Source organism: Linepithema humile, chromosome 3 (genome assembly GCF_040581485.1).
Source record: "Linepithema humile isolate Giens D197 chromosome 3, Lhum_UNIL_v1.0, whole genome shotgun sequence".
Taxonomy (NCBI): Eukaryota; Metazoa; Arthropoda; class Insecta; order Hymenoptera; family Formicidae; genus Linepithema; species Linepithema humile.
The window spans coordinates 19,525,197-19,547,027 of NC_090130.1; the positions used below are offsets into that span (position 1 = coordinate 19,525,197).

General features: G+C 48.0%; 2 protein-coding genes across 2 annotated transcripts; one reads left to right on the top strand and one right to left on the bottom strand.

Annotated features, from left to right (window-relative positions):
- Nucleotides 1-14,777: 14,777 nt before the first annotated feature.
- LOC136998633 (uncharacterized) lies at nt 14,778-17,534 on the top strand. The gene has a single exon (XM_067351655.1). The coding sequence runs from the start codon at nt 16,391-16,393 to the stop codon at nt 17,501-17,503; it is 1,113 nt and encodes a 370-aa protein (XP_067207756.1). The 5' UTR covers nt 14,778-16,390; the 3' UTR covers nt 17,504-17,534.
- On the bottom strand, nt 17,511-20,560 carry LOC136998634 (uncharacterized). The gene has a single exon (XM_067351656.1). The coding sequence runs from the start codon at nt 19,807-19,809 to the stop codon at nt 19,258-19,260; it is 552 nt and encodes a 183-aa protein (XP_067207757.1). The 5' UTR covers nt 19,810-20,560; the 3' UTR covers nt 17,511-19,257.
- Between the last annotated feature and the right edge of the window lie 1,271 nt (nt 20,561-21,831).

Below are 21,831 nucleotides of genomic sequence, written 5' to 3' on the forward strand. Positions count from 1 at the left end.
AGAGTGGTTCTACAGTGCATTGAAAATTTCGGTTTTTATCGCGAAGAATGACAACTTAATAATGGCTTTAACTGAAAAATACTTTGTATTGACTGACAATCAGGCGACAATTTGCGTTGTAGGATCACCCTCAGAATAATAGTTTGTATATTTTGAAAGATATATAGATTATAGAAATTTCAGCTTTTTTCAGATTTATTTTAAGTCAAAATATAGGTATAATTTATAATCAGATACAGACATTCAATTTCTGTAAATGTATGTTTCTTGCGTGAAAGATATATGAATGTTTTTATTCTTTTTTTGTTACATATAGTATGAAACTATGATTTTATTTTATACTATTATACAGCCTTAACCAAATAAGGCAAAGTACCTGACTTATTGTACGTATTTTATATATAATACCAGAGATTTGTTATATTACTTAAATATAAGTTGAGTTGAGAAGTTGATATCAATTAAATGTACCGGAATGTCTTTGCTATAATGGTACGTACAATTTATTTTATCCAATCGCATTGAACATTTAGCTACAAATTGATGGATAACATCAAATTTTTTTTTCCTGTTTATAACTATGAGTTATATCTTTCAAAAGACGTATCATTATAGAAATGGCAGCATTTTATATTCTAAGAAAAATGTATCTTTCGCATATAACGTAATTAGAGATTCCAATTTGTGCAAAGCTATAAGATGCCAAAGATACTTTTACTTTTTTCTGTAATACTGTTACGAATATGTACTAAGTGCTGTGATAGTTTTATACTTCTAAGTAATATAGGTCATTTATATGAAGATACAGATTTAATTTCTGCAAATGTATGTTTCTTGAGCCAAAGATATTTCAATTCTTATTTTTCACTTTAAACTATTGTTTAAATAAATATTTAAAATATAGTGTGCCGCATTTTATATATTTAGTATCAGTGCTTCGTTTTCATTTAAATATAAGTAGAGAACGTTTGGTATCTCACACATTTGCACAAATTAATTCATATGTAATCGATGAAATGTACCGTTATATTTGACTGTCATAGCTGGGATGATTACTATTTATTATATCCGATCGTTGCGAATATTTACCTACAAGTTGATTGGCAACACACAATTTCGCATTCATTTGTTCATTACGTTTTATTAGAGAAAACCGTTCATATTTTCTCAGAAACGTACTGTTATAAAAATTTGCTCATATAATTACTCTAAGTAACTACGATTGACATACAAGTTAACATATAGAGATTTTACATTGTACAAATGTACAAAATGTCGAGATACTTTTATTACTTTTTTTAATAATGTAAATTGCTCTGTAATTTCGTACTGTATTTTTTTTCAAAAGTATAAATATTGTAAAACATTTATTTCTTGTAACATGTAAATAAATATTTTATATGAATGCTGCTTATGCCTGACGCAGTTATAAGCTAAAAAGTTCAGAAATTGTTAAAAATAAAACATTTTTCTACCTAAATAATAAAACATTTTTTTTTCATGTCTCGATAAATTTTTCTTACATTTTACATTGACAGATCTTTTTTTTTTTTTTTTTTTTTTTTTTTTTTTTTTTAACGCAGGGAAATCCATTACGGATACCCGCAGCTCTCGGGGGAGGAACTGCAGGTTATGTGGGACTCTCCCCGGCCAGCCGACCGGGGCCTACTCACTAAAACCCTGCGAGTGGCCTACACCGGCATGATGCAGGGACCCGGGGAACTGCCCGAGGGTATAACGTCCCGGGCCCCCGCTGCCTGACGCTCTAAGAGCATCGCTCCTCGTCCTAACCCTCCCAAGGGAGAGTTAGGACCTGCTGGGAGGACCACTACCCCCTCCCAGCACCATCTCGCGTAATGCGGGGGGTGGAGTCGGTGTTAGGGCCCCCGCCCCATACACCGGCCCCCTCGGACGCCCGGCTGGCGGGAAGAGCGGGAGGGATGATGTCCTTAGAAGAAGACCCCCATCCCCACTCGTCCCCCGACCGGAACCCGTTAGGGAGGGTGCGGAGGAAACCGCCCCGCCCGTAGATGCGCGGGTGGTCGCCGCCGACGGCCAACCAGCCGTCGACGACGGGGAGCACCCGCGCCGTCCGCGTGAGGATCATCCGGGGGGTGGGCTTCCCCCCGTCTGATCCTCTCGGCCTCCTCCTTCTGGGAGATAACATTCTCGCAGAAGGTGGAGACCGCCCTCCAGTTTTCCTCTCCCTCCAGCATTCTCTCAACGAGAGTGGGGAGGGAAAGGTCACAGCCCACCACTGCGAGCAGAACCCGGCGCTCGGCATCCCACGCCGGACACACTTCAAGAGTGTGCTGCGCCGTGTCCCGCCCGGCCGCACAGTGGTGGCACTTGGTCGTGCGTTCCCGCCCAATGTTGTGCAGGTACTCACCGAAACATGTCCGGTGAGCACCTGCGTCGTTCTAAAGGACAGCCCGCATCCCCTCCGCCCCAGCCACTGCCGGAGACGGGGGTGGATGGCCGTGGCGACCCTACGGCCCGAGAGATATTCTACCCGGGCCACCCGCCTGAGGAATTGCTCCCACGAGCAAATGGCCCGAGCCCGGGCCTGCCGTCTCATACGGTCGACCGCGCCGGGAGGGAAGCTTCCCTCCCTGCGGAGATCCCTAAGGCCATTATAGGCCTCCCGGTATTGCTCCGCGAGGAACTCTACCGGGGGGATCCCCGCCAGCACGGTCGACGCCGTATACGACACCGTCCTGTACGAGCAGATGACTCTGATGGCGGCCAGCTGCAACGCCCGATGCATACTGGCTTGTATGCGGGCGCTAGCCGCCATCTCACCCGCCCACACCGGTGACCCGTAAAGGACCACCGACAGGACGGTGTTGGCGTAAAGACGGTGTGTCTTCACGCCAGGGCCGCCAATGTTCGGCAGGAGTCGGGAAAGAGCTTCCGCTATCCTGCCGACCTTGGGGGCTAGAGCCGCGAAGTGCTGCTCAAACCCCCAAGAGCCATCCAGGGTGAGGCCCAGATACTTCATCTGCTGCCCCACCCTGACACGGACTGTCCCCACCGTTACGTTGGCCTGCGGTGGCCCCCCCAGAGACCCATCGTGGAAAAAGAGGGCCTCTGTCTTCTGGGGAGACACCCGCAGACCGATCTCCTCGATGGCACGCACGACCATGTGTGTGGCGATGTTGGCGTTCGCCACTGCCTCGTCCCATGTCCTCCCCTCGGACAGCACTAGGGTGTCGTCCGCATAGCAGACCACATGGCTGCCCGAGGGGAGGGCCGTCCGAAGGACCCGGTCGTACCCGAGGTCCCAAAGCAAGGGGCCGAGAACCGACCCCTGCGGGACTCCGCAGTACATTGACCGGGTCACCGGCCTCTCTGCCCGATCCACATAGTGGATCGATCTCTCCCGGAAATAATCCCAGATGATCAGCCGGAGATAGTCGGGGAGGTCGAAAAATTCGAGAGCCTCCCCGACCTTGTCCCACGGGAGGGTGTTGAACGCGTTGGCGATGTCCAAGAACACCGCCAACATCACACCTTCCCGGGACATCGCCTCCTCCGCGAGGGAACGAACCCGAAGGACCGCGTCAACCATGGACCGCCCCTCGCGGAATCCGAACTGATCATCGGAGAGGTTTCTATCCCCCCCGGAGAGATGCCGGACGATCCGGGCAGCGATGACGCGCTCAAAGAGCTTGCCCGTCTCGTCCAGCAAGCAGATCGGCCGGTAGACCGACGCCTGCTCCGGTGGCTTGCCCGCCTTCGGCAGAAGGACGAGGCTCGCCATCTTCCACTGGCGGGGGAAGGTACCGGTACGGAGGCAGTCGGTAAACAACTGCCTCACTTGGCACCTGTGTCCCGCCATTGTTGCAGCCAGGACCTGACCGTGGATCCCGTCAGGACCGGGGGCCTTGCGACTTCTCCCGAGTCGCTGACTGACCCTGGACAGTTCCGCAGCAGACACCGCGTACTCCTCGCGCCACTCGGCAGGAGTAAGATCCTCCCGCCAAGGGATCGACCTCCCTTTTACGGGGAAGAGGGAGTTTACGATTTCCGCGAGGAGCGCGGGGTCCAGACTGCCCGTGGCTGGAGGACCCCCGGACCAAAGCCTGTTAAGGACTATCCGGTATGGGGTCCCCCACGGATCCTGATCGAGCGCCACTAGGAACTCGTCCCAGGCCTTGGCCTTCGCTGCCCTGATGGCGTTACGTAGGGCGTTCCGTGCGGCCCGGAACGCCTCATACGCTTCTGCCGTCCTGGCCCCATCTCCCCTGGGTCTTTCGGCCTGGAAGGCGCGTCTGGCTCGGACAGAGGAGCGCCGGAGCTCGGCTATCTCCTCCGACCACCAATACGCCGCCCTCCGCGGGGAGAAACGGGCTCGCGGCATGGAGGCGTCTGAGGCTTCTCTCAGAATGTCCTCCAGCCACGCCAGCTCAGCCCCGATGTCACCCGTACGTTGGGTGCACCAGGACCTCGCTCGCAGGACTGCCACCAGGGCATCAATGTCCAGTTTTTCGAGGGACCATCGTTTGAGGCACTTCTGTGCCTCACAGCGGTGGCTCAGCACCTCACGTGGAGTTGGCCTGGCGGTCGTGATGATCGCCAGGTGGTCGGACGCCAGATCGGCGTCCTCAACCACTCTCCACGTTGTGATTAGTCGCGCGGCAGGGGGATTAGCCCACGTAAGGTCAACAATGGACTCCCCCTGCGCGCTCACAAAGGTGCTGCTCGACCCCCGGTTTAATACACCGAGGTCGAGTGCCGCCGCCCACTCCTCGAGGATCCGCCCCTGTAGGTCCGTCACCGGGGACCCCCACGAGCGAGCGTGGGAGTTGAAATCCCCGGCGACGACCACAGGGCGGGGGAGGTGTCTGCGGACACACCCTCCAAGCCGGTCCAGGACCTGCTCAAAGCAAGTCCTGACCCGACTCATTCTCGGTGGGATATACACTCCCACCAGAGTGATGGTCCCCCACTGGACTGCGACAAATCCGTCCCCGCGCTTCAGAAGGGAGCACGGAGGGGAGTTCGTCGCCCTCCTCCAATGGACCGCAACAAGGGGCGGGTCGTGTGTATCGACCGCCCATGTGTCGCGGTCCGGGACCCTGTACGGGTCTACTATAATCCCGACGCTACACTCCAGCTCAGCCATCAGATGGACGAATCCGTCCTGGGCTGAGCCGGAGTGATTGACATTGGCCTGGAGGAGGCTGGACGCCATTACTGGCCATCACCGACCGTCCCCTCCAGGCCAATGCCTGCCGGCAAGGCACCCTTCAGGACCTCCCCCGTCTCCACGGAGGGAGAAAGAGGGGGAGGAGTGGTGTCCATCGCCACCACCTCTTCCCCCTCCACTTCCTGCAGGACTGCGAAACGGTTGCCTTCGGGCACCGTCGCAGCCTGCGTAGAGGAGGGGTTCGAGGCTCCCCTCTTCTTCATTGCACCACCTTGTTTGGGGGGAGGGGCAGTGCCGCTCCTCCCCTTCTTAGGTGGTGCCTTGCAGGCCGGTCCGCCGACCCTATGGTCGGCCTTCCGGCTCGCGTCCCTGCAGAGTGGGCATTCTGCTAGGGCAGAGCACCCACTCGCCAAATGTCCCGGTCGGCCGCATCGGTAGCACGCTCCGCTGCGTTCGACCGGGTTGGGGCACCTCCCCCTTGTGTGCCCCCTCTCCATGCACCTAAAGCATTGGAGAGGGTGCGGGGGCAGGAGGGCCACCCGAGCCATAACCCAACCCACCTGGATCCGTGTCTTCGCGACCAGGTGATTGGCCACAGCCATCGGGCATTGGACCCATACCGCCCCCAATCCACCGGGGCCGGGACGGACCGGACCCAACTTGAGCTACTCCGGGAGACACTTCCCAGAGACAGCATTGACGATCGCGGTCAGCACACCTTCGGTGGTGGCCGCATCGTCCAAGCCGGAGATCCTGATCTCCGCCCGCTTGGTTGGACGGGAGACCCGGACTCTTCCTTGAACAAAGTACTGAGCGCCCTAAAAAGGGCGTCAGCCTTGTTTTCTCTGTCATCACCAGGGATCTCGAAAATGAGACCCCCGGTAATGGCACGACGGATGTTTTTAAATGGGGGGATCCCCAGCTCCTGCAGGGAGATCCCCCTCATTGCTTGCGCCATCACCTCGGCGTAATTGCCCTTCTCCGTAGAGAGAAGCACCGCCGAGGTAGATGGTACCCGTCGCTTCGTCCCGCCGGCGGATGTTGGCGCTCCAGAGGTAGGAGAGGACCCCCCCCCCTCTTTTTGCCAAAAGGCAGCCGCGGCACGGCAGCGGATCGGGTGGGTCCCGTTGAGGGGGGTTGCCCCTTGGATCGGGTTTCCGCCCTCTTTCCCCTCCGGCCCACTACCGTGGCCCACGTATTCCCCACCCCATTGGATGAGGGTGCAGCCGGGCGAGGAGGCCCTTGCGGGGCCTTATTTGCCGGCACCTGAGGGGGGGCCTTCCCACCCCTCCTCTTCCCCTTACCACCCTTCAGGGGAGGAGTCGGGGCGTGGGGGGTCCCCCCTTTTCTTCTTTTTGGCTCCCTTTTTGGAGGACCCTCCAACCGGAGCTGGAGGGCCCATAGGGGCTTTGGCACGGCCCGGGGGGGCCTTAGGGGTCCCCCCATCTTTGCCCCGGACCGTTGGTCCCTCCATCGTGGCCTTGTGGCCCAATTGAGCAAGGGCACCCGCCACCGCCTTGGCTACCGCCTCAGCGATGATGGGCATTGCCATCCCCAATGTTAGGAAGGGATCAACTTCCCTTTGTGATGGAGGTCTCAGGCGCCCATATGCGTGTGGCTCCTCCACGTCTAGCCGCTTCGACCGCCCACCAATGGGCGGCCGAAGGACCGGGAAGTCAGCATCGAACGGCACCCTTGCCGGTCGCATTGAGACCTCCGGGGAGGGGGAATGGCGGGGAGAAGGGGGTGGGGAGGCCAGACCTCCACTCACCCCCAACCCCAACTCCTCATCCCCCTCCATCCCTCCACCCGGAAGGGATTCCTCCCTTAGGTCGGGTGGAGTTCCCCTCATCCCCTTTTTCGGCAGCTTGTGGTAGCCGAATGGGGGGAAGGGGGGGGGGCCGCCCGTAAGCGGACGACCTCCTCCTTGATAATTTTCAGCTCCCGCGCGAGATCCTCTTTCTCGCGCTGAAGCCGGGCTATCTCAATCCTCCTCAGCTCCTCATCATCCTGTGAGGAGCTGGGGAGGAGGCCCTCCCTTTTCTGAGCTCGCTGGCTCAGAATGGAGGAGGACGCTCTGATTCCAGCCGCGGCGTCCCACAAGAGGCCTTTCAGCTCGCCTTTAATGCGAGCCGAGGACGCCGCGACCTTCATCACCGCCTCCACCTTCTCGATCACCCGTGCGGCAAGATCGATGGTGGGGGCCTCTCTCAGTCGCTCCTCGAGGATAAGGGCTCGGTCGCGTATGCTTCTCGCCCTGTCCCCGGGAGCCTTTGTGGCCGGGTCTGCCGCTAAGCGGGCCACTTCATCTTCCTCTTCGTCAGCCGCCTCCAGACGACGGACCTGGATAGCCTCGCGCGTGAAGCGACCGACATTGGCGGGGTTGATCGCCGGCCGACCCCTTTTCTTTTTGGATTGTTTGGGGAGGAGTTTTCCTGTGTCAGGATCCTCCATCCCCAAATCCTCCTCTTCGTCGCACGAAGTCGACGCATGCGTCGATAGAGAGCGCTTACGTGCGTGAGCGCCCGTGTTCCTGCTCGTCAAGGAGGCTCCGCTGACGCTGATGGTGCCATCATCATCAGCAGATTCGTCAGAGACAATAATTGTCTCTAACGGGACCTCCCTGTCCATCTGGAGTTTGGGGGGAGTCAAGACAGATCCCCCTAATCTCTGGATTCGCACCTGGGGTACGAGTCGGCCGAGATCGTGTGCCACAACCCCCGCCGACCCCACCTCTGCGACGATCCTGCTACACGCAAGAGCGTCCCCGCTGAGCCAAGGCCCAGAACGGTCTTCGCAGACGTCATTTCCTCCACGCCGCCTGCGGTGCACGGCATGGACGGCCCATCATTGGATGACGACACCAGGGGGGCTGGGACAATACCCCCCGTAGCGCCGGCAGCTGTGGATCCGACCCACTGCTGCGGTAAGTTTTCTCCGTCGTGCGACATTGATCCAAAAAATGTTATTTGTTTTCGGAGTTGTCTTCTCCGGGTTTTTGTTCGTGGTAACCTTCCACTAGGGCGGTTGTCTGACCCGACTAACGAGCCCGCCCTGCCCGAGTTTTTACCGAGGTACTCTCCGCCGTCCGGCCCCGACCTCGGAATAAGTCCGAGCGGCTCGGAACGGCCCAGCCCAGTGGGCCCGGTAGATTCCGGGATCCCACTGGCCCGTCTCTCCCCATCACGCCCGCGTACGACAGGACCACGTCCTGCCGCCGTGTGAGCGGAGAGGGGGAACCTCCAATGTGGGACACCGCTCCCCCCAGTGCCAGGAGGCACGTCCCTAAAGGGACGTCCTCCCCAGACACGAGGGGGCCGGCACCCACATCCCACCCTTCGGGCACAGAGGCCGAAGCCTCCTGCCCAGGCCTCACCTGCCAGGAGCAGCAGCCCCTGGTCAGGCGAAGCCTCCACCCCAAGACGGGAGCACCCGCCGACCGGCCGCCCCACTGGGCTAACGAGCCCGGCCGCCCGTTGCATGGAGGGGAGATAGAAATCTCCCCCTGACGGTGCCATGCCACCGGGGGTTTGAAGTCGGAGTCCCCATCTCCTACCGGCGATTGAGGCCAAACCTCTCACGGAGTCGCCGGGCTCCGTCCCCGAAGGGAAGCCTGCCCAAAGGGCAGATGTGCGCTCTTAGCACCGGCGAGAGATCCCGAAGGACCGCCCACCAGTGAGCCCCCTCACCACGACAAGGTGGCGCACACGAGGGGGACATTGACAGATCTAACCTAACCTAACCTTGCAACCGGTAGGCGGATGCAGCCGGAACGAGCCATCCGTTAAACAGGACTAAACTCATAAGGGGAAATCCGACATCCTGCCGAGAAACAATAAGGGGTAGCTGAGCAGAGACCAAGGCCCAGACCAGCTACGTGACAATAAATATAAAAGTCATAGGTTAAAACTTATAAAACTTTAGAAATACACGTAATTAGAATAATGCGTCGTAAATATAACCTCCCTGTAAAAATAAGTTAGGTTTAGGAATAGCAAGTAAGCACCCGAATATAATCTATACTTAATAAATACTTTATTAGCATTAAATCAGTACAATTACATTTCTTAGAAGATAGATAAAGTAGTTGTAGGAACCTCAGTAGCGTAAGCCTGTAAAATAAAAAATATATGTTAATAAAGTACAGATAGAAATTCATGTTAATCAATAGTAATAGCTTAGTCTAGGTTAACATAGAATAAGGTCAGGACAATGTATATAGGCTGACAAATAATTATTTAATCGCTTGATTTAAGATTAGTAATAAGATGATTTTAAATTGAGCGCGTAAAGACTCAACCGCTACACAGCAGTTGAGACACGGACCAAATCAAGATGGCGGCAACTGACGACTGCCAGCACGAGCTCCACGATTGGCGGAGACCTTCCAAAGCGGTGATTGGCCAGGACAAGCGGAAGGGATACCGAGCCAGCAGACGGGTATATAAACCCGTGCCAGGAGAATTAGTTAGTCAGTGTGGGACTCAGAGAAATGGAAGCGAGAGTACCACCACTCAGCGGAGTGGTCGGCATCGCGTCGACCAATCATAAAACGCGAATCACCAAAATGTTATCGGCGTGCGTAAAACTGTTGTAAGCCATTATGGCTAATTACCAGTGTACTTTTATTTTGTTTAATGTTAAATATATTGTTTATTTCAATTAATTATCAAAATAAAATGTGTAAGACTTATTTCGGTCCGAACTTGTGGAAAGAAAGTTGTTAGCACTTACCTTATCCGTTCTGCATCTTGGTGATCCGTCGTCCGTGCGCGAGGTGAACCTGTGAACAAAATAAAAAAGGATTAGAACGAGATACGCTGCAACATCTCATCAGGCGTCTTCGTCCACGCTGAAGGAAGTGACATCCGAGCCCGAGGGTCATGGAAGGACGAGACGAGGATCTTAACCTTCTCGCTTGAAGGGTTAAAGCGAGTGGCGACCAATCTACGGCGAACGTATTGCTGCCTGCGACCGGTGAGTCCTGAGTATTATCTCTCCATGGGGCGCGTCCGGTTACAACCTAACCTTTCAATGTCATTTTTCTTTGATTTTACGCACTTTACGTATATTAACCGGTATAACACTAAATGAACACACTTAGTTATATTTTTTACAAATTGTTTTTTATTTCTCACTATATATTACATATCAAAACGAATGGTACATATATCTCATGCGTCTTATTTCACTTTCTAGCAAGTAACCTTTAATAATCTTTAATGTCACATGTATATTTACAATTTCACACTTCACGTTTATTTACCGGTATAAAATTCAATAAAAACATTGTATAATTATATTTTTCACAAATTATTCTTAATTTATTTCCATATATTACATATCAAAACGAATGGTATATGTATCTTTTCGTGTCCAAGCGAACGCACAATTGAGCGATGCACAACTAAACAGTGCGCAAATAAACGGTGTCCAAACAAAAGGTGTCCAAACGAACGGTGTCTAAACGAACGGTGTCCAAACGAACGGTGCGCAACTTTCTGTGTCCAAACAAACAGTGCGCAACTTTCTGTGTCCAAACGAACAGTGCGCAAATAAACGGTGTCCAAACGAACGGTGTCCAAACGAACGGTGTCCAAACGAACGGTGTCCAAATGAACGGTGCGCAACTTTCTGTGTCCAAATGAACAGTGCGCAAGTAAACGGTGCGCAATTGTACTGTGTCCAATTGAACCGTGCGCAACTTTCTGTGTCCAAATGAACCGTGTCCAAATGCAACGTGTCTAATTGAACCGTGTCCAAGTGCACCGCCCCCTGAATTTAATTGTCATTAAACGAAGACACTTTGCGGTATTGATATTTAATGACCCCGGTCAAAAATTAAAAATGGATACGAAGGAAAGTAGTATAGCTAGGCCGGTTCTAACTCAGGCATGTGAGGGGGGGGGTGCGGGGAAGAGGGGGTGTCAAATTACGTTCGTCAGCACTTTTGGAGGGAAGGGGGGTATCGAATTACGCTGTGTCAGCACTTTTGGAGGGGAGGGGGGTATCGGATTACAGCACTTTGAGGGGAGGTATCAGATTACAGCACTTTCAAAGGGAGGGGTATCAGGTTACACACGTTTACAGTTATAAAAGCGCAGCATCAGCACTTTTGCAATGTGTGTATCAGGTTACAAGAGATTGGAGGGGACCACATATTTTACGGATTACGTCATCACTTTTTAGAATTTGCAGGCGCCATTTTGCATCGTCAGCACTTTTGACACCATTTTGCGTTGTTACAAGAATGATATCATCACTATTTTTAGCAGCAGTTGCGTCAGCATTTTTGACACCATTGTTGCCAGATTTCAATGTTTTAAATGACATTGTCAGCATTTTTTAATTAGTGTCGTGTGCAACAAGCGGGTATAAAAAGCTCGCGAAAAATACAAATTATCACAGTTATCCGAAATTATTTGGACAATCACTACATTGCTGCAACACTTCATCTGAATTATAACAACGATGTTTTCTACCGTACAACAGACAACTGTGAGTAATCTGGCACAAACAGCAAGATGTGGAGACCTTTGCGAAGAAGCGGAAATACTCGCCCAACGTGTAAGTTGACTCTCTTACTATTTACACTTTTAAACTTACTGCTATTGTTACACTTTGAACTTATACTACAAGCTTTTATCCACAGAAATAAAAGTAATTCACCAAGTATCGATAGAAGCATGATCACACCTCCCAGAATTTTGGCTAGAAGATACCCGTTGACGAAAGCCGGCTATAAATATCTGGATATTGGAATGAATGTTTCTACGCCGAGCGACATAGAAATCGCTCTCGGTGACAACCATGGCAAAGAGATATATTTTACATACAACATGTAGAAGATCCTCCTGAACCAACGACACGCTATCCACCATTTCTTTAACAATGATGAAGACAAAGCACGCGCATCATCTCAAACCATCGAACACGTCACGCTACGGTTTGGAAAGATAAATAATCTAAAAGTGCTGCGTCTGGAAACATCAACGGTGTGTTTAGCAATAGTTGACGTTCTATAGTGAATTTTTTCTTGAAATTTTACTCATATGTATATGTACATACATCTGCTTTAATTGCATAGTAAGTATAATTTACAAAAATAAATTTTGATTTTCACAATTTTCATAAAATAATATAGTACATAAAATATAATACTACATAAAATAATATTTCCCTTAGTTTGTCAAATAATTGGCAGCCATGAATTGAACATAAATCACCTCGACTCACCTCTTTAGCTGTGTATATTTGTGTCGAGCTATGTCGTTGTAGGAAAACATTATGTCGAACACTGTGTGATTTTGTGTCGCTTGTGTCTCTTGGTGGAAAACTACCTGTATCTTGAGTAGTTCAATCATTGAATTTGTACCAGCTCGTGCGATTAGACAATTGTTATCGTTGCGTGAACGTATCAATACAAGTTCATGACGCGCGTTGATTACAATCCGCTTGTAGTCCTCACAGAATCCCAAAAGAGTATTGAGCGGAACGCAAAAATTAAAGTTTCCATCGGTCAACGGATATCCATTCGGATTCCACGATGCGTATTTCAGCGTCTTGCTCTTCTCCGTCGTCAGTGATATATAGTTTTTGATCGTGCTCGTTATTCCAATGTTTCTGTTACGATCAATTTCAACTCCGTCGAGCTCGTATCGCATTTCATCAAACATGAACGCGACACAATTATTTCCCATTATACACACGTTATCTCTAACCTCATCAGTAGGATTTGTAACGAGTTTTGCTTCAATGTAAAAAAACTCTCACACGGCAATGTGTACAAATCCTGTTGCTATATAGGTATTCGTATCTCATCGTTGTGTCCCTCTCAACGTTGTGTTAGCGTACGGATTGTACGTGTGCATCTCATATTTCACAATGCGCTCGTCGAAAACAGGCTTGTCAGCAATGTTGAGTATATCCATCTCTTTAAGCGTTTTTCAGCAAATCCCAATAATTTTAAAAAGTTTACACTCGATGTATTCAGCTTCTTTGGCGATTTTTTCTCAATTTTTGTTGTTTTCTCAATCACTCGCTGTTCTCTCTCGTTCAATACGAGCATTTCCTCGCACCACGTCGTCGCAAGTGCAGTCTGATGGTAATTTTCTCTCCGCGAAAGTCAATCAATCGTCCTTCTTGATCCACCACACGTAGTGTAATATCAGTAATGCTCCTTGCGATGACCAGAAGGTAAATGATTTGCGCCGGCGTTTCCGAGACTTTATATCCCGGAGGCACGTTCGGTGAAAATTCGTGTATCGTGTGCACAGACTTGTCGTTGGCGTACGCACCCGCGGTAATGCTGCATTCTATTCTTATAATGTTTACGTTGACAATGTTTATCGAGGAATCTGATTCGTACCACCTCTTCGGTTCCAGTATACGAGCTGTTGAAAATCCCAACAATGGTCCAATAGTACTTGGTTTAGAGAAATTTATTCGAAAAGCGCACTTGATTTCACTTTTTATAGTATTAACAGTAGGACGAAGTGACAATAGATGATCATCATCATTTTTTTCTCGTTTTTGTAAAATTGCACGTTTCAGATATGCATCAATGGCGTCCATTTCGTACGATCCTTCGGGAATTGTAATTTCCTCATCATTGTCGTTGTTTGGAACATACTCCTAACATCATGCTAGATTCTAAGGCGTCTAATCGTGACGTTGATGTTCCCAACAAGTGGTGCCATCGCGAGCATCGATTCCAAATTAAATCTGCGAGCGATATCTCACTTCTAGGAAGTGGGAGGCGATTTCTCAGAACGCTCTGAGACTTCAATGGAAACGGTTGAATGCTTCTCGTACAAACTATTATATACAGTCTGATCTGTACGTTCTCACACAGTTAATTTGTTATAATAAAATAGTATTAAATTCAACAAAGTTAACTAACTGATTATAAATTATTACACGGTACAACAACTTGTGATTAACGACCTAACGTCAGCAATACTGGTAAAAAAAAGGAAGGAATATTTAACCATAGACGAGCCTCTAAGAAATTCAACAGAATCTTTATTCTACTCCAAAACAGTCGTCAAAGTAAAATTTATTGTTTGTCAACGTCACGTTTGGTATCGTGTTGTAGGTCTCCAATGTGATTAAGCCGAGTTCGTATTCTCCATCGCTCAAATCTATCGGTGGAAAATAGTCCACCGTGAGGAGGCTGCTCTTGCCGCTAAGTATGAGTGTCAGCGATATGATTCTAGCGACGACTGACGTCGATCGACGATTCTTAAATTCATTTGTTGGAGGAACAATAGGCACAATTGTCCACAGATTGTTTGATTGTACGTCTGATAGGCCGTGTGATTGTATGTTATCGTTGTATCGGTGCCGAGATAGCGTACAATTTCCTTCGGTAGTTGCAAATTACCAAAACTGTCAAAGTACATAGCGCGATCGCCTCTCTTGGCGTACGCCACCCAATGCGTGTCCGGTCTATCGGCATCGTCCAAATTTACGATACCACTCTCGTTTCGATATATCTTGTGCGGTAAGGCGTTACGCATGTAGACGTTTCGGAAATACAGTATTCGCATACGTTTCGCCATTTGTATCAACTGTAAATTGGTGGTGACACCTGCGGGCATCTTTATCTTCTTTTCAACGTTTTTTTTTTCTTCTGCGAGACTCCTTTGCCTTGTTTGTACGGAGTGAGATAAAGTCCGCGTCCTTCCATAGCGCGATTGTGACGTTGCATTTCTTCGAGTTGTCGCTGCGCAGCTTTGGCATCATTCACCGCCTTTGCGACACCTGCCGCTCCACCGGCCAGTGAACCGATAACTCCAAGAAGCGGTAAGATGACAAGATACCGCCACGTTTCGCTACCGGGAGCAGTCGCTTTTTCACTTTTTTTTTTTATTTTTCGCTTTGCCATTCCCATGCCCAATTTCGTCTTTGCTTTCATTGCCGCCCAAACAGCGGTAGCAGTGGTCCTCTCTCCAAAAGTCGAGTCTTTAGCGATGATACGTTTCCGCGCTCTATCGGCGAGAACGTGATCGGCGATGTGTCGGTTCGCTAGTTTGTTGCTACGCGAATACGCAATGTCGTGATCGCGGCACGCCGCGTCCAGATTGATTCCTCGATCCCCTCGCTCGAGCCGTTTCCGCAGATGAGTTCCCGAACCGCAAAATTGATAGCCGGGTATGTGCAGTTCGAACGGAAGCGCGTTTATCGCGCGATTCATGAATTGCATAAAGCGCAATCTTTAACATACGGCGCGGGTCCGTCGATGTGATCGCCTTGTTGATTGTAATGTTTGAGACACCGACGATAACCTTGCACTTCCGGATCCTCCGTTAAATGTTCAGGAAGTTTCTACCACAGTTGCTCCACGTACCGACCAAATTCTAGCAGAAGAATCACTTTCGGTATAAATCGCAACTCCTCGACCATCAAAAGTAAAATATCGTCCACCAGTACGAAAAACATTTTTCCAACTGAAGAATGTTCGAGCCGCGCGCACCTATAAATAGCTGATATCCGTCAAACGTCAACCAGTAACAATAAAGTTTGTCCGACAACCGTACACGATTCGTGTAAAAAACATGGACAATAAGATGCGAGTGGGAGGGGCTTGTGCATCCAGACACGTCGAATGCTACCAAACACGATACGCGGTATCATTTGCGGCCCCTCGAATTGCGGTAAAACAAACGTAATGTTGAGTCTGTTGGAAAGTCCGCACGGTGTGTGCTTTGAAAACGTGTACGTGTACGTGTACTCAAAATCATTACATCAGCCGAAATATCAGTATCTCAAAAGATTGTTTGGACTGATTGATGATATCGATTACTTCACATTCTCGGATAATTATACTGTGATACCCCCGAGCGAGGCGCTATCAAATTCTATATTTATCTTTGATGACATAGCCTGCGATAAGCAGGATGCGATACGGGAATACTTTGCAATAGGTCGTCATTCTAAAGTCGATTGTTTCTATCTGTGTCACCGTACGCGAAGATACCTAAACATCTTGTACGCGACAACGCGAATTTGTTGATCTTATTCAAACAGGATGGTACCAACCTTAAACATATCTACAACGAACAAGTAAATACGGACATGACGTACGAAGATCAGTACATTGTGTCGCGCATGTTGGCAACACAAGTACGGCTTTCTTGTGATAGACAAGGATAGTGCGCTTGGTGATGGACGATACAGACGTAGTTTTAATGAGTTCGCGGTACCACAGAGTGGTTAGTTGTTCTCGAAACGTCGATGATGACGCTCGACACGAAAGATATCGAGGAGCGGGAAAGGTTAACGAAGGAGATTGCTCGTACTAGCGAATCGATCCGCAAGAAGCATCGGGCGTTGAAGACTGGAAGGATGGTGGAGGAGGCGGATTTGGAGAAGCATTTTAAACCAATCGTCGAACCGTTAAAACAAATTGTCGAGAACATTGGCGGTGATGATGATTTGGTTATCACGGATGCGACGGTTACACCAAGTCTCGATATTGAGGTTATGGATGAATCAAACTACAACAACAAACGGAAGCAATTGAGCACCGAGAAAAAGAGCAAGCGGATGCGATCAAGTACTCTGTTGACGTCACCGATATGGACCTCGACTCCGCTCCAACCGCGAAAATTTACATTTGAATCACCAACAAATTTATCGACTGAAAACGTGTTCGAAACGACGAACCCATCTTTCGTAACATCTGTGAGACGGACGATGCAAACGTCCGATGGCCGAGAAGCGTTGTACGGTCAACTAGTCCCGCTGGGGCAAGAGTACATCGGAGCGCTCTTGAGCGGTGATAAGAAGACGGATCAAGTTTACGGAGTGTACTTTAACAATGAGGGTACGCTGCTTGGGGACAAGCGCTTTGATATCGATAAAAATGATAACATAATTGTGGACAGTGTGATATACGCGGGTACGCCTGGTCTGTTTGAATTGATATTCAAAAGAATTCCCGACGATGCAATATATACGGAGGATGGCAAACAAAAATACAAGAGCATACTTTTGGCGACCAATGCTCACAGACGTGGTCATAACATGCTTTTACCGGTTTTGGGAAATAAAGGATACAAGTATAAAAATATCATTGCACCTCTAATGTGTCTCAACAAAAGAGGTGGAGGTGTGATGACTCGTCACAATATCGCGTTACCCGAGTGTAGCACGAGACGAAACGTTACATCTCAGACCATGACCGTGACCAACAAAGCGGTCGATTATGTGCACTGGAATGATCCGAATGAATTGGTCGATCGTCTTCGATTATTAGACTCCCGTCAGGTGGGAAACAACGCTCATGACAACAAGTTTCTATCAATAATCGAGGAACTGCGTGAAGCGGGTCTGATTATAAATTGATCACCACCTTTCAACTAATGCCAGTATTGCTTGTGCAACACTACAGGAATGTCTATCAACAAGTTTGGAATACAGCTTGTAAAAAACGACGCAAAGAGAGAAGCTTGGCGGAGCGGTGGAGTCTTTAAAAATTACGTACGAGAAAATTGTCTCTGCGTGGATGGTGAAGTTTTCAACACGAAGTCACATAAAATTAGACGTCTCGCCAGCCCTGAAGCCAATAGCGATGTTGTGAACAATCAACACCTGGATCATCGCTTCAAGACTATTAGTGACGACATGGACAATCGTATAAATAGAAATCGTTTACTTTGCGAAAATTCCAAACAGGAAGTGCTTTTAAAACTTCAAAATTTGGAGATTACTGTACAGAACTGGAGGAACAATAGCAACGTTTACATTAACACAAAATTTGCAACGTTGCAAAAGCAAATTACAGATCTGCGGGCTTACATCAATGAGGATATATCTAAAACTAACAGAAAAATTGCTGCGGATAATGCGGAATTGATGAATCAGATGAAACAAATAATTAATCAAGAGATTAAAGATCTTCATAGTGTTTTAAAAAATAATATTATGCATCTTCATGAAATAATAAAGAATGAATTGAAAGAATCGAAATGAAAAACGATATTAGTTTGAAGAAAAGGTTGCTCGTGAATGAACTCCACGCACCAGCGAGAAAAAACTTTAAACGCAGATCTATTGTTGTAAAAGGATACGATGACTTGTGGCAAGCTGACGTAGTCGAGATAAGACCGTACTCGCGATTTAACAGCGGCTACAAGTACATTCTAACCGTCATCGATGTGTCGAGTAAACACGCATAGGCCACTCCGCTAAAGACCAAAGGTGGAATCGAAGCGGCCGAGGTGTTTTCCACGATATTTCGAAATTACAAAAGAACTCTGAAAAATTTGCAAACCGACCGAGGAAAAAAATTTTACAACGGAGATTTTCGGAAACTTATCGAAAAACGTGATATCAATCATTACTTGACATACTCAAGTATGAAGGCCTCGATGGTGGAACGATTCAACCGCACGCTAAAGAACAAGATATGGAAAGTTTTTACGCTCAATGGATCGTATAGATGGATCGATGATTTACCGCGATTACTCTTGGAATACAATAATCGTAAACATCGAACTATTGGTATGCGGCCGATCGATGTCACTCCCGCGATCGCAAAGAGACTCTTGTCCACGGTGTACAGTAGAATAAAGATTGCCGCGCCAGTGAAATTCAAGGTGGGCGATCCGGTGCGCGTCAGCAAATTTAAGACTATATTCGAGAAAGGGTACACGCCAAATTGGTCTACGGAGGTATTTAAGATTGCCGCGGTGCAACGAACCAACCCCGTGACAAATCTGATTAAAGATTTTCGCGGAAATCCGATCTCCGGAAGATTGTACGAACACGAATTGCTTAAGACCGCTCAACCCGACGTTTATCTCGTGGAGAAAGTGTTGCGTCGAAAGGATGATGAGGTGTTTCTAAAATGGTTAGGATTTGATTCCTCGCACAACTCTTGGATAAATAAAAACAATGTATTGTAATAAAATATATTGTACAATAAACAATTATATACATGTACTATAATGATGTTATTTATTCAATAATATATAAACTATACATAAATATTAACACTAGTGTATAAACAATATAAATAATATAATGTATAAACTATGTACAACATAATAATAAACTATACATAAATACTAACACTATAATTGTATACTGTAATGCCCTCACGGTAGAGTGTCGGTGGAACCAGATACGATGTAGCGCTTATCATCGTACGGACTGAGCGCGAGCTTCGACTCTGACACGGTGTACACTTCGTGCATCTTTGATCGGATACACGATTGACGCCGCGTCAGCTCGATATCATCGTTAAGGCACCGAGTGTAATCGTCGAACGTTATAGTTCTGGCGACTACACTCTTTTTTACACCTTTGATTTTTTTGGCGTCTTTTTGGCCGGTGACTCTCAACGCGTACATTTTCGCCCTCAGTCCGACAAATTCCGTCATGATCGCGCCGTTGTTCTCATCTTTCATCAGACCCGGTATCTTCTTGTTCGTGCGCGGTATACCGTAAACGTTGTCCTCGGAATAATCGCTTGTATCAAATTTTGAAAGATCGCGTTTCATATCGTGATATACCTTCTCACATTGTAAAAAGTATATCAGACTGTCTGTGTCGGTGTACATAATTTTGCAATTGTCGCGGTATAAAGGCGCCATGTACTTGTAGTGAAACTCGTACAAGCAGGTTTTGGATATGTCGAGGATACACATATCCACGTAGATCGGTTTATCGAATTTCACTTCGAGTTTCCGCAATTCTACGGCGAGATTCGATTCTCCGAGAACACGCTTCGGCTATGAAAATTTGGTTTGGCGATCATAGCCTTCGCTCCGTATCGTCCCTGCCACTGCGTAAGAAGCTGTACATCCGTATGATTTCGCACATTCTCCATAGTTTTGCCAAAAACCGCGTTGTTCATCAATTTATATAAATTTTTCTCGAATTTATTACTCGCGAGTGTTCGAAATTGCGTATTTAGTTCAATACATCCTCGAAGCCATGGAGATTGTGTGAATTGCAATATTCGATGAATTTTTGTAATCTGCAACCCGTGTCGAATACATTGTTGCAGATTGCGGTAGTAGATGACGTATCGCTGCTTATCGCACAGCGTAGCAAGTAACTTGACCGCCCGCTTGCCGGGCGGCTTATCATGTATCGGGCAGAACGGTAGGTCAGCGTGCGCGTCGTGAAGATTCATCGGATACACAAGGTCGACTTCCAGCACATAACCGGTAGCCGAATCGGATGCTACGGACATTACGTCAAAGCTCGCGACATTTTCGACTTACTGAAAATCGGCATAGGGCAACGGTTGACACATTGCCCAGCCATACAAGTTGTTTACATCAAAGTACATAAGGTACGATGATGATTTCGATGGATTCGAAGGAGTACGATGGCATGTATTTATTATTTGCGCGAGCGTATCTGTTGGAGCATTGGCTAAGACCACCGCGTATACCGCGTTCAACGAACATGACCATATCGATGTCTGTGAGTAATTCAAACTCGATGCACGTGTGCTTCAACTTGGCATCCCACGTATATCCCGGCAATGTGAAATACTGTGCAGGATCTAAACCGTAACTTTTGATACACGTGTTTCGGAAATTTTGAAAAATATCCGCAACAAAAGGACGTCTGTTTTTAGATATATGTCGCTGTATTGTCCTAAAGTTTCGATCGAAAAGTTTGCCAAACATTTGTCGCGTGCGCATAATTGCTCTCGGATACCGTTTCACCATTCAACGAGCTGTAAAATGATTCGCGCGGAGGTAGGCAAGTCTCCCGGAACTTATCGACGCTGTCAACATACTCGTAGGGAAACACACCTTTGCGCGTAAGAAGATTGAAATTTTTTGCGGATAAATGACTAAATTCGGAACGTGAAATTTTTAATTCATCTATTATCAGATAAGATGCCAATTTTTCGAGACTGGTGCCGAGAAATCTAAATGAATCTATAAAACGTAATTTGACACAAATTTTGGAATTTTAATTCTCCGTATCTTTAACATATTTTGTGAAAGAAGTGTATCTCTTTTTTGTCAGCGGCAGTAAATCAATGTTACCTTCAAAGGCATTAGCGACATCTTTAATAATGAAATGCGCGTCGTAACCGGATAAATTGTGAAATATTACGGGGATAACGTGGGAGTCTTTGTAATTTAGATTGCACGACGAGTGCGCGGGACCTCGGTAACGCCCGGTCAGATGACAATGATCGCGCACCCGCGTATCTTCCGGTGTGAACGGTTTTTCACACACGTGGCAATTTACGGCGCTATGGAATTTCTCTGATTCCTCTCGCGTAAGATCCGCCATGGGGACAACGGTGGTAAGGATTGCTTTCACACGGCGCGCCAAATCATATAGTTCGTTGACGAACCATGCTATGCAATCCTCACCGCGATAAAACTTAAAACTAGATAACGAATTATCGTACGTACAACTTACATAATATCCTATGCTAAACGCCTTGTGATGTTGGTAGGCGTAGGTTGTATGATCTTGTCCCTCCTTCTTCTCGAGCGTGCATTCCAGATCGGCGTACACTACGAACGGGAGCCGCTCCTTCCGGTTGTAGTTGCGGAACGTCAGCCACTTGTTGTCTTCGTTGGGAAGAATGACAGCGCAGTTGTTCATCTTCCCGCAGTCGACGCTGTGGACTGACAATTTCTCGCTCGTCCAAAAGTAGTGTAGCCACCTATAATAATTTGTATAATTAA